The 13201-nt window shown below is 38.0% G+C and overlaps 3 protein-coding genes across 3 annotated transcripts; 1 reads left to right on the top strand and 2 right to left on the bottom strand.

Annotated features, from left to right (window-relative positions):
• Positions 1-397: 397 nt before the first annotated feature.
• LOC110796471 (putative clathrin assembly protein At1g25240) lies at positions 398-2090 on the top strand. The gene has a single exon (XM_022001533.2). It carries the CDS (start codon positions 620-622, stop codon positions 1868-1870), a length of 1251 nt encoding a protein of 416 aa, XP_021857225.1. The 5' UTR covers positions 398-619; the 3' UTR covers positions 1871-2090.
• A 511-nt stretch (positions 2091-2601) lies between these two features.
• Positions 2602-5367, bottom strand: LOC110796470 (pentatricopeptide repeat-containing protein At2g36980, mitochondrial). The gene has a single exon (XM_022001532.2). It carries the CDS (start codon positions 4570-4572, stop codon positions 2710-2712), a length of 1863 nt encoding a protein of 620 aa, XP_021857224.1. The 5' UTR covers positions 4573-5367; the 3' UTR covers positions 2602-2709.
• Positions 5368-5508: 141 nt separating this feature from the next.
• On the bottom strand, positions 5509-11273 carry LOC110796465 (probable protein phosphatase 2C 35). Its single transcript, XM_022001525.2, has 7 exons — positions 10993-11273; positions 10504-10609; positions 9390-10341; positions 8477-8608; positions 6532-6743; positions 6387-6449; positions 5509-6024 (listed from the first exon to the last, which is right to left on the bottom strand). Exons 3-5 carry the CDS (start codon positions 10296-10298, stop codon positions 6540-6542), a joined length of 1245 nt encoding a protein of 414 aa, XP_021857217.1. The 5' UTR covers positions 10299-10341; positions 10504-10609; positions 10993-11273; the 3' UTR covers positions 5509-6024; positions 6387-6449; positions 6532-6539.
• Positions 11274-13201: the final 1928 nt, after the last annotated feature.

Consider the following 13201-nt stretch of genomic DNA (forward strand, 5'->3'; position numbering starts at 1 on the left):
TTGATGTTGAAAAAGTAGAATATAGTACATGTAAAAAAGAATAAAGTACATGGAAAAGAGAAAATAGTACATGTACAAAGGAAAAAAGTACATTTTCTTTTTGTTTTGTGGTCCCAAGTAAGGGTAACATGGGAAATATTTTCTTTTTGTTTTGTGGTCCCAAGTGAGGGTAACATGAAATATTTCATGTTGAAATAAGGAAACATGACTATAATTATGGGACGCCCAATTAGAAAAACAGGACTATAATTTTGGGACGAAGGGAGTAATTAACCATTAGTTCTCCTCAAAAAAAAAAAAGTTAATTAACAATTAGTAATAATATTTTTTTTTTTTTTTTTTTTTTTTTTTAAAAAAAAAAAAAAGGAGAGAGATTGTAGAAAAGTGCATGCGCGCACGTTGATGTTCAACAGGCTGTTGGCTTGAATTTCCAACAGGGAGAAGGAAATCAAGAGGAAGCGGCCTTCTGCCGACCAGCAAGCGCTGTTTTCTCTTGATTTCTTGGTTCAATTTTCCTAAAATTCAATCCCAACATTTTGAAAATCAATAACCATCATTCCATAATCCATATATATAATCACATTCGAAACAAGTCGTAAATAATAATAAATCAATCAGAATGAAGCAGCTATGGAGGAGAGCTTCGGGTAAAATCAAGGACAGAAACAGCATTTTAATGACAAGCTTAACAAGGAAGACGAAGCACAGGCATCCTGATCTTGAGGCAGCTGTAATCAGAGCTACGAGTCATGATGACTCTTGTGTTGATTACAAGAATGCACAGCGTGTGTTCATGTGGGTTAGGACCTCTCCATCTCATCTGGTCATTTTCTTATGGACTCTAACACGCCGATTAGAACGCACACAAGACTGGATTGTAGCTCTCAAGTCCTTAATCCTCCTTCATGGAGTCCTCTGCACAAAGGCCCCTGGCACACGTAAGATTGGACGTCTCCCCTTTGATCTTTCAGGGTTCCAAGATGGTTACATTCGTGATGGCCCCTTACGTGGGGCTTGCACTAGTTTTGTTCATGCTTACTTTGTCTTCTCCGACCTTAAGTCTGTCACGCTTTCAGCAGAGTTGCATGATGAAATGGAGCTTCCAATTATAGTAGAGGAGAAAGATAAGATAAGGATGCATCTTGAAAGGGTAAAACGATGGCAGAATCTCCTGGAAACAGTACTACATGTCAGACCGTATGGTGGCATCAGGATGACAGATCAAGTGGTGGTTCTCGAAGCTATGGATTGTATGGTTATTGAGGTATATGAGTTGTATAGTAAGATTTGTGATGGAATAGCTAAGGCATTGCTCAAAATTTACAGTAATCGGTTGGGAAAAGCAGAGGCTTCAATCGCTCTGGATGTAGTACACAAGGCCAACAAACAAGCACAAGACTTGTCTGATTATTTCGAGTTTTGCCAAATAATTGGGGTGCTTCGTGGAACTGAATGTCCACAAATTCAACACATTCTGGAAGACGACTTATTAGAACTCGAGAAAATTATCAACGGAAATGGGGTCTCGCAGTCAGCAGCAATTATGTCAGATAAAGCTGATTATAAAGAGGAAGGTACTAGTAATCACAATACAGAATCTATAGTGGCAGTAAGTGAAAGAAAAGATATAGTAAATGATATGGAAAGGAAAAAGCCACATTTGAAGACAATAATTACAGATAAATGGGAGGTGTTTGATGAAGATATCAGCCAAGCTAAGACTGGAGGAGGAGGAGGAGGAGGAGGAGGAGGAGGAGCATTGGTGGATCCGTTTGCAGCTTCTTCGAATGTTCCACCACCCAAGATTCACTTCAACCCCTTTATTGATTATCAAGGTAAACCTTCTCAGTATGTACTTAGCTTGTTATAGACTTGTAGCTGCTCCAATATTTTTCCTGGTTTCTGGTTATCTACCCATGTCACCAATTTTTTTCTTTTGGTTTGCTCAGCTAGTAAATTTTGAGGAATCTCAAATCATCTAAGAGATGGTATTTTACCAGTTCATGTAGTGAAACATCTGTTGTATTTTATAATACTTGTAAATTATTTACATTTATATTATATTTATGGATACAAATTCGTTAGCAAAATCGATCATTCAGCATCCATGGCAATCACACTTTAATCTTTCAATTAGCAGACTTATTGTTGGCAGGCAATAAAAAGGAACAAGTAAAAGTATATTCATTTGTATATCAGCCATCAGGTGACACTAATCACTCTATGCATCCTTGATTATCAGTATGCATACTATATAGCATTTAGAGGACATTTAGCATAATGTATGGGCTCTTTGTGATTTTAAATTTCATGAAGAAAACCTCGCAATCAAACGACTGTTGCCTTGGCTGTGCTACAGCTCAACACAGATTCAAGAGGTGTGTTCCCATCAATGTCTTAATGATCAATAAATATTATGGAACATGTAAGCAACATCAAGTAAGAATATTGCCAGGTATACAGGTCACATGCAGCAAGTCAAAAGGCGTGGATACTGGGCTTCAGCATTAGCAATACAGTCTTGAAGCAACTCGAAATAATAATTTAAATGAAGAGAAAATAATTTGGCTAAGTATTCATAGCAATGTTAGTACGGTTCCGAGCATGTAAGCAACATATACTGAATCATTTATAAAATGTGTTAGTTTTGTTAAGAGCATGCAGAATTATGAAAAGTGGGCAGATATATATGTCAGATATGAACAAATTTTAATTTCCGTAATTAGAAAAGCATGGATATCTCAATTCAATTTCAAGAATACTAAGAATCTTACACATCTTGTCCATGTATGGATGTGAATAATCCCATGAAACAAAACTTGTTGATTCATTTTTCAATTCAATCCAACTACATCCAGGCGTTTTCTGTACTCCTTGGTCGGCCATAGTCTTCCTCACTGTCTCAGCTTTTCTCCACTGCCCACTTGCACAATACAAATTGGACATTAAAACATAACTCATCTCATCCCGAGGCTCTGAAATAATCAATTCTTGGCCAATTTCTTTTGCCAAATGTATGTCTAGATTTATTGAACATGCTCCAAGCATTGTTTCAGACGAGTTTTCCTTTAAAGCTTTTACTCCCTGAGAAAAGACTCTGGCTTCCGCTAGAAACCCACCACGCCCAAGCAAATCTAATATACACGCTACATGATGCATTTCATGAGATAGGCCATGAACTGATGACATTGACTCCAAAAGATATTGAGCCTTCTCAAAAAGACCAGCATGGCTACAAGTCATTAATAAACCAATGAATGTCACAACATCTGGTTTTATTCCTTGTGCCAACATTTCTTCATAATGATGCAGGGCTTGGCTGGCCCGTCCATGCAACCCGTATGCAAACAACATTGTGTTCCATGATACTAAATCCTTGTTCACGACATCACTAAATGCTCTGCTTGCTCCAGGTAAGTCTCCACACTTCGCATACATGTTAACCAACCCATTCACTACGTAAACACAAGCATGGAAACCATGCCGTATCAAACATCCGTGTATCATCAAACCATGCCCAAGTAAAGCCAAACCAGAACACGCAAGGAGGATTGCACCAAATGCTAGCTTGTCAGGTTTAACAGAATCTCTCATCATATTAACGAACAGTAAAATGGCTTCTGCTTCCTGCCCTTGTCTTGCGTATCCAGCAACCATTGATGTCCAGGAAACAATATTCTTTTCTGGCATTTTTTGAAACAGACTGCAAGCTTCATGGGTATTCCCCATTTTCATATGAGCATCAATGACAGAGTTCCAGGAAACTTGATTCCAGCAGTCGATGGATTCAAGAGCTTTGCTAACATCATCTCGACATCCTGACTCAGTATAAAAGCTCAGGATTGAGTTTTGCACTTCAACGGATGTATACCATCCACTTTTAGCCACAAAAGCATGGATCATGCGTCCATATCGGGTTTCCTCCCTTCCGACGTGTGAGTTTACTAGGGCACTCAGAGTCCATTGATCGGGGCAACCACCGCTCTCTCTCATTTGTCTAAACAAGCTCAAACACGACTCACAATCTCCATGCCGCGCATAACCAGCAATCATAATGTTCCAAGAAATTTCAACCCTTTCCGGCATCCTACAAAAGACTTCTGCAGCAACATCTAAACGACCAGCATTAGTACAGGAAAACAGAAGTGAACACCAGGACACTTCATTCCGCAATCCCATCTCCTCGAACACTTTCTCAGAACTGCAAGGACTCATGCACTTGCCATACATATCAATAAGAGAGTTTCCAACAGGAAGTGAATTCTGACACCCAGAAACAACGACTAAACCATGAATTACTGAACCATATTTCACATCTCCTGCACCAGCACAAGCGCTCAGAGTAGCAGTGAATGTGAAACTGTCAGGCTTAGTATCGGCATTTCTCATCTCACGGAACAGTGAAAAGACTTCTGGGTAAATACCCAGATGAGAATAAGATGTAAGCATTGCATTCCAAGCAACTGTATCTCTGTTAGGCATTTCGTCGAACAGCTTGCGTGCATACACTATTCTACCTGTTCTTATAGCTGCCACAATAATGGATGTGGTTTTGAACAAAGCGGAAGACATGTCGACTATATTTTGAAATTCATTTGCATTCAAAGTACAAAGATGTCTCCTTTAACTGTAAAATTGGAGGGAAGAAACACCTTTGTCCCATTGAACAGTTGTATGAACAACAAAACAGTTCACTAGTTTGCATAAACCAAAAGTGGTTTGTCAACAGGTGGAAATTGAAAAGCCATAATTGTGATTTGTGAATCATATCATTTTACTAATTAAACTAGTACGATTTGTTTTGGGAAACTCACTTGTTGACAAACCAAATTTGAATGAAACTGTTGAATAATTTTGTTTGCAAATCTCTATTATACAAAGCAAACTTTTGTGAATTTTGGTGTCCATGCACATTACCCCTATTCACTTGATAGGTAATGTTTTCTAAATATATTGTCTAAAAAAAGTGATAAACAAAGAGTAATGATCATTGCCTAATTTGAAATGATGCGTGCATTGACACTAGTAGTGTATAAATCATCTCTCATAACCTTGATCTTGCAGACCCTGAACTCTCTATTGTGGAAAAATTTTACCCTCATTCGTCCCGATAATAATATTACTTTTCTTCATTTTCTATAACTTTGTCAAGTCAAAATCCATAAAAAAAAGAAGTTCGTTTTTCTGTATCAGTTCCATGCATGTTACAATCAACAACAAACCTCATCTTGCAGACCCCAAAAACGTTATGCCAGGAAAACATTTTCGAATTTCGACTTGTTTTTTTACCACTGAAGAGCGACAAAGCTATATATAATTGATTTTTGTAAGGTCTTGTATTCTAACATGCAAATATGCTTCAAACACAAACTTCCTTTGTGGTTTGATCTTGATTCTTGATCTTGGCCTTTATCCAAATTCTCCATACACTAGCAGCAAAAGCACTCTGCCAAATAGCGACTTCAAAATGTCAAGAATTTCAACAACATAGTAATTCGAGCATTTGACTACAAACTAAAATGACAATGATACTCCGTATTACATTAAGGATTCCTTAACATGTCTTAGCATAAAAGGATATACCAGCAAAATGTTCAGATCCAGAGTTGTACAGGGAAATTTACAGTGAAAATTAGTAATCATAACCATGAATTTGTGGACTTCAATTATCGACAATCCACCAATTCTAATACTAGTACATAATTTCATACTTAAACCATGGTTGTCAAACATGATTTTCTCTCACATGATTCACTATGCTCAAGTGCCAAATCTTTAACTTGCTCGAGACATGAAACTAAGAAGCATATGTAGGTATGTTGCCGGTGGTATAGAGAATCAGATGAAGGCAAAATACCGCCCACAAACCCACTTCATCAAAGAAATGGTAACTTTGCTCCCAAATAACCCGCAAGCAAACATTAGCTGGCCAGACAAATTATTATTATCCCAAGGAACTTTTTCGGACAGAAGATCCCGCATTTTCATGTCTGTAGCTTGTTTTTAACAATCAGTTCCATTTACCTGACAAAAGCAACATATGATTATATGAGAATCCTTTAATGCTAAACTTTGATGAAATATGACTAACTAATGACTTTAAATACCACTATAAATCGATTAATCCATGTTGCAATTGAAATTAGCTGATATGGGCTTTTGAGTTGTGATTAATATCCCACTCTCTTGGACCATATGCACATTATATTCATAATACTTGTGGAGAAAATGGAAAACAGACGTAAAATGGTAGTGTCTAACCAGACACAAGGATGTTACACTAACACCATTAACAACAATGAAGAGCACTACATGACTGCTAAATTCAACTAGAATTACAAAGACCTGCAAAATTGATTAAAAGCATGCAAAATCAAGATCCCTACCACTTCATGAGGAGATCAACAAAAAAAATGCAGCGCTTCTTGAAACCAATCTAAACCAAGCAGCTGCCATAAATAAACACAAAAAACAATTTCAATTTCCATTATTATAATAAATAAGGACCTTCCTTAAAAGATGCAGACAGACCTTAATCGTTATGCTGGCTGAGAATTCAATGGAGGAACAACAGCACTTTGATCAACAGGTCGAAAAGGATGCTGATCTGATAAACTACTTCCTTCTGGCTGGTATACGTCCGATTTAGTAGTAACAGATACGTCTGAAGCAGCACTTTTCAACCTCACTGCAGCTGGTTTTGTATCTCCCTTGCTCACTTCACCGGTGGTTCCTATATTTGACTGTAACAATAAATTGAAAACCATTCAACAGTAAAGACTTGTAAGTAGTTGCTTTACACAGCACAGATAAATCGTTCAGAAAAACTTTTCGCAATCCATCAAAGCAGGCTTTGTTACCCTTTTTAGAACTGGATTCCTCCTCCCTGCCCCAATTGATAACAAAGCATCATTCCCAAGGCTAAGGCTCTAAACAATTGAACACTCCCCTGGCTATGGAATCCCAATTACAAATAACATATATCGGTAGGTTTCCCGCCAATGGCGTCCTTTCACTTAATAAGCGATAAATGTTGCGACAGTTTACACACAAGCCATAAGAACTTGAGCATGGAGCATATACTAGCCTTAGGTACACTTTGGAGTCACACAAGCAACACAAAGCAAACAGAGAGAGTTACAGAGCTATTGGCAACAGAGCATTGAGTTCCACCGAAATTCAAAATGCAAAATCAGCATGGTCACGGCAATCTGCATGGCTGAGCAGTGCTAAATCACATAAGTGGGTTGAGTTCCATTTCACCAGGACCATCATTATTATAGTTATACAACTCGGCTGTTTCTTTTCACATAGCCATGTAACCCCAGGTGTAAATGGTTCACCCCATCTGCAATCCTTGTCATTAGTTTACGCTTTATATTGTTTTTGTTCTGTAAAATGGGTCGAGAAGACAAAATTCATTAGCTTGATATTGAATGAAAATTTTATCTTTTCTCTTTGTGAAATTTATTGGGAGTTTGTGACAAAAACCCTCTTGTTTGATTCTAGTTTACGCAAATCATTGACGATTTTGCAAATGCATACCCGAATGCACAGCAATATTTGTTCACGATTAACGGCACTAAACAGTAGCTCTATAACTCTGTTTCTTGAGAACTAGTTCAAGTTTATACTTCGAACTATGTGGCTGCCTTTTTAGCTAGAGTCTGGTCAACAAGAGCTTGTTTGACGACTACTTTTGACTGGGTTTTGGACTTCATTCCATCCGCTTACTCCTGAACACCTGATCTACTCCCCTCTCCAGTTCCTTCCCTCCGTTTCGAGGTCCCATCAAACTCAAACATGACACCTTCCCCTTACCAGCACCTAAACCTGGAACCCTAAACCACCCTACGTGAAACACCCCCTTAAAAGTACAAATATAAAATGATGATGAAATGAAAACAAACTGTATATAAAAGTATTAAAATTTTAATTAAAGTCCAATTTTAAGAACCCTGGACTTTTAATTGTACATTAAAAGTGGAATTCATATTTTAAGTTGTTTTTAGTAAGAGGAGTCTCTTTTACTTTGCGTTGAATCAAAACAGTATTTAATTTAAGTAATTATACTAGCCCCTCCACCTTACCAAACTGAATGCCATTGATGTGTGATAAATCCCCAAAAAGGAGAAAAAACTACAAGGCCCACACATGCATAACCAATACTCCATCTGTTATCCCCCCAAAGTAACAATAAACAAGAAAAAAAGTATAAAGAAAATAACAATGTTAATCTGGACAACTAGTTGAGTAAACAACAGGGGGTGCCATAAAGATCAACATCCAGAAAACTTTGGGTAAATAGGTACAAAAGTGTACATTAGATTGGAGTAACACAGGAGGCATTTATAACACTCTAATATGATTATAATACTTTGAAGTATGTGGTATGGTGCACTATTGTTAAGCAGCTAAACAACTAGTAGCCCAAATGAAAATAACAGTCATGAAAAAGTTTAAAGGAGATACATACACTGGAAAGACCTTTGATGTGCACAATGATGACCGTAATATCATCAGTACGATTTTCATGCATCAACCATAGTTTGTATGACTCTCCTACTATTGCAGAACATGCATCTCGAGGGTCTTCGTTACTTGAAACCTAAACACACGTGACAACAAATGCAAACAGAATTAAATGTACATAACCACAAAGGACCATTGGACTAGATGAAGATTCATAGCTACAGGCATAAGAGATTTATGTGCACACAGATAACTATAAAGATAGTTCAAATGTACTCAAGAAAAATCTCTACTACAATTACATAAATCAAAGAAATTGCTGGCATCTAGATCATAATTTAATAGTGCACAAGTATGTTTTCCTTCTTCTGGCATAGCACACTGTAAATGATGATGTTACAAAAATATGAGACACCAAATCCCTAGTGCTTTAAAACGCCTTATATCAAAGTCAGATCCAGCAATTTGCTGTGGCTTCAAATTTCATGCAATTGTTTATAACAGAAAATTGAAGTATTGGTCTACAACAGAACTTTTAGCAAAAACGTATCATTACAGTATCTTTAATGCATTTACGATCAAACTATCTGCATCATTATGGCTTGCTTAGTCTGTTCACAAGTTGGTTTCAGAAGCTAAACTAAAACAATTATAATGTCCTGCGGCGCATGTAGCAAAGTAATACTGCATTACAGCACCATGAAAGCAAAATGTTATGGACAATTGGACACTATATGAGAGTAAATGACGCTGTTTCTTTTTCAACATAGTCATAACACAATGTGAGCATACTCAATATAGAAAATTTTCAGTCCACCAAAAAGAATCCACTGGGAGAAACAACAGAAAGAAACATATGAAATAAGATTAACAAGGAGTGAGAGAAAAAGCTCCGCTCTGTAATTGGAATGACATACCATATCAACAACCGCCTGGCTTGGTAGGAACTCAAAGACGCCATCACTTGCAACAACGAAGAACAAATGATCTGGTGTAAGTTGAACCACTGATACCTCAGGAGCAGCTATAACACCTATATTTTCGGCTGTGCTATCTCCAACACTCCGTGTGAATGCTGTGCCAGGATACATTCCATTTTGAACCCACAATCTTGGAGGATCACCGCCTTCAGTCTCCTCATCACCCCATGTCTGTACATTTGGATCCTTCAAACCCTCCACTTGATCCACACTTAAAACTCTAGCACCACAAGTTTTCACCCTCTCATATTCATCTTGCCTAAATGGAGTCTGATCACGAGATAGATCCTGTGCAACGATCTGATTTCCCTTCTTAAGAGCAATCACAGCCCTAGAGTCGCCCACATTTGCAACATATAGTTTATTCCCAATAACAAGAGCAGTAATTGCTGTCGTACCACTCATTGCATCATCTATATCACTTTTGTGCAATTCCTCATTCGTTCTAAGAAAAGCATCATTATAAGCTTTTACAGGATCTTGTAACAGTGTGGAATCACTGGACAGGATCTCTACCAACTTATCCTTCACAAAAATAGAGCACTGAGCACCAAATTGCCCATGTCCATCAAACACTCCATAGAAATGAATATTTGAATTACCACACAAATGTGTCCTAATGCAATGACTATCTTGATTTTCTTTGTCAGGTGAGTCGGGATAATACCCTCGTTGCGTAAGAACAGAGTACTCCAAACTGTAGTTGTGTGAAGGTACAGGGATACTTTCCAATGATCTCTCAGAAAATACAGGTATTCCTTGGACACCTGATTTACCATATACAACACCATTTTCCTTCGCCTTACCATGATGTCGCTTACAACATTTACCATAAACACAACCCATCGCTTACACTGATACACTACACTGATAGATTCTACTTCCACATCTTCAGTCCAAACACGCAATAAACAAGAACACGGATCCCGAAAAAACACGCCCAAACAAACAAACCCAACAACAACAGCAACAAACAGAGCATGAATACCAAAAAAAAACCGAAATGGGTAACCAAAGAATCAGGATACTTTAAAATAAAGCAATTGCATACCAGAAATGGAAAGAACAAGTACTTGATGAACAAGAATCAGCAGCTTCTCTGCAAGAATCAATTACAGAAATAAACTCCCAAATTGATAATCTTCTTCCAGTAATCCCTTCAAAACAAATATTTACACATGAACAAATGATGAACATCAAGAATCAAAACCCAGAAAAATCAGCCCAAAAAAACAAATTTCAAAGACTGATTCGTTAAAAGAATTGGGTATATATTACTGAGAACGTACATTAGAAAAAACGTGGGTTTGGAATTTAAAAAAAAAAGGAAGTAAGAACTTAGTTTTTGGGGAAGAACAAGATGAGGGGCTCAAAAATTAAAGAATTGTTTTTAACCAAATTTGAAAACCCTAGAACAAAGAATAGTCTTCACCTAAAGAGTAGATAATCTTCAATTTGGGGGATATTTTTTTAATTTTTAATTTTTAATTCTGCATTAAAAAACAAAGATTGATCAATTCTAGACAAGTATATGACTTACAGTAGAGTGACAGTGAATTGGAAGGCATTTGATCAAAGGGAGCAAGAACTGGAATTATTATTTAATTTTGGAAATCTGTAGCGGAATTTCTGCCGATGTGCTTGTACGACTTCAAAACCCCGGTTAAGTGGGGTTTCAAGATTTACTCAATGGGAGATTGGGTTATCATATGTTGTCGTTAATGAAGAATTTGGGGTACCCGTTTATCGACATGATAAAAAAAAAATTGAGGGAAAAGAGAAACTTAGATTTCATAATCAAAAGCAATTACATGAGAAATGGATTCAGGAATATCAGTCTCCCATAAACCATCAATTTTTAAATAGACTTGGTCTACGGACTAGTCTAAAAAAAAGTCAATAATTTGTTTCTAATTTATTTTGATGGATTTTTATGAAAAAAATATCAAATTGGTGTCATTGTTATATGTTGTGCTTGAATAACGCGATTTTAAGTCACAGTTCACTTATAAAAAATATAGAGTTATTATGATTAAAAAAACGGCTACTATCTAAGAAATTTAATATTTAATTTATTATAGGCATTATATGAACAATAAATGTCCTATGTATGAAATTATTGATTTTGGGTCCACACTAATGTTGTTGTGGATCAGGTCCACACAAGAATAATTCCCTATAAACGTAGCCAAAGTCCCATGGTTGGTAATTGGTAGGCGCATGGGATACCTTATTCCCATTTTGCTTAATGAAGGACCACAAAACACTATCAAAGCAAGAACTAGCTCTAAAACATCAGCAATAATTAAGTGAAAGTTGCTTAACCCTTGCGCCTTGCCACACATAGCTTGGATGACTGGTAAATAGTCACTCTCCACCACCGCACGACGCACACCGAGTTCCATTGCCACCTTCAGACCCCATAACACCTCCTTGGCTTTATCCACCCTTGTTTCCCAAATCTCCCCAAACTGCATCACCCGTTAAGCATCCCTAAAAAGCGGGTATAGGCTCGTTCCTACTTCACCTATCCATATTGACTTCCGTACACCCCGTGTCCGGTGGAGACCAACTCGTAGGGTGGGTCGTTGTCCCTCCCCCGTGATGGCTACCTTGTTTATCCATTGCCTCTCGTGCCTCAACGCAAGTATTTAGTGCATAGTCTAGCGTAAGAGTTGGCTCGTCAATCTCCCTTTCAATAACACACTTGTTTCTCCCCCCCCCCCCCCCACCATATAGCCCAACAGATGGTCATTACCCTCCAGCTTCTCTAAACACGCTTCCCACCAATCCACAATTGTGTTGTATGTAGAGTCGCAATAGCCTCGACTTGGCTGACCGGCTATACTTTTGATGGGAAATACAGTTAATCATATTAACATATAAGCGGAATTAATCCCAAAATCAGGATCCATATAAAAGTATAGTTTAAGCAATGCATACATTCGACGCGTTTACTCCCGATTAGTCTACGAACACGAATAAGAACTCCAATCGTAGTTCCTCTACAAACGCCCACCGACACGTGAAGCTCCACCTTGAATATTGATAATAATCTTTAGTCAAGGGGTGTAGGATTTTGGGATGAACACTGATTAGGGGGCACAAAGAGAATTGAGGATCCCTAGGTGTCCCCGGGTTTTGTGTATGACTTAATTAGCAATTGCAAAACTTTAGGTTTAATTAATAAGCCCAGGCAAGTGTGCAAGCCAATCGACCAAAAGCCTTTGTCAGCCAGCCTGCACGACCAGCCCAACAGACACGCGCACATGCGCTAGGCCATGGGTCGTGTTGTGCTTGTGTCGTTGGCTTCTGCTGCTTGTGGATTGTCCCATGCGCGCACATACGGCCACACGACCATGGGCTTGTGTGTTGTGTTGTTGTGTCGCCGCCCACGCTGCTATGCCTCGCGCCCATGGGCCTTGAGTGCTACGCGCACTCAGCTCGTGGGTTGTTCTTCGTACGCGTCCGATGGCCTTTTGTCCAATGGTTTATCGTATAGTACTTGACGATCCAATACCGTATGATACGATTATTCGTTTCGCTTAACTTACGAATATACACAATACGATATACGATTCTGATCCAACGTCTCATTGTACATTTATGTTTTTCGAACTAATTTCCCCAAAAGCCATTAAATGAATTTCCTATTCATTTAATCCGACTATTTGTTTTATGTCATTGGTGTGACCTTGTAGGTTCGGTCAAGAGATCATTAATGAGTTAGACTTTAGGGCTTTAGGTAC

This window comes from Spinacia oleracea, chromosome 3 (assembly GCF_020520425.1).
Source record: "Spinacia oleracea cultivar Varoflay chromosome 3, BTI_SOV_V1, whole genome shotgun sequence".
Lineage (NCBI taxonomy): Eukaryota > Viridiplantae > Streptophyta > Magnoliopsida > Caryophyllales > Amaranthaceae > Spinacia > Spinacia oleracea.

What these genes read in the sequence shown, in the direction of transcription:
- LOC110796471 (XM_022001533.2), top strand. Translation starts at nt 620, where the DNA reads ATGAAGCAGCTATGGAGGAGAGCTTCGGGTAAAATCAAGGACAGAAAC.
- LOC110796470 (XM_022001532.2), bottom strand. Translation starts at nt 4,572, where the DNA reads ATGTCTTCCGCTTTGTTCAAAACCACATCCATTATTGTGGCAGCTATA.
- LOC110796465 (XM_022001525.2), bottom strand. Translation starts at nt 10,298, where the DNA reads ATGGGTTGTGTTTATGGTAAATGTTGTAAGCGACATCATGGTAAGGCG. An exon ending in GCCAGGCGGTTGTTGATATG is followed by an intron (nt 8,609 to 9,389) that starts GTATGTCATTCC and finishes ACGTGTGTTTAG; the next exon opens with GTTTCAAGTAACGAAGACCC. An exon ending in ACATCAAAGGTCTTTCCAGT is followed by an intron (nt 6,744 to 8,476) that starts GTATGTATCTCC and finishes TTATTGTTACAG; the next exon opens with TCAAATATAGGAACCACCGG.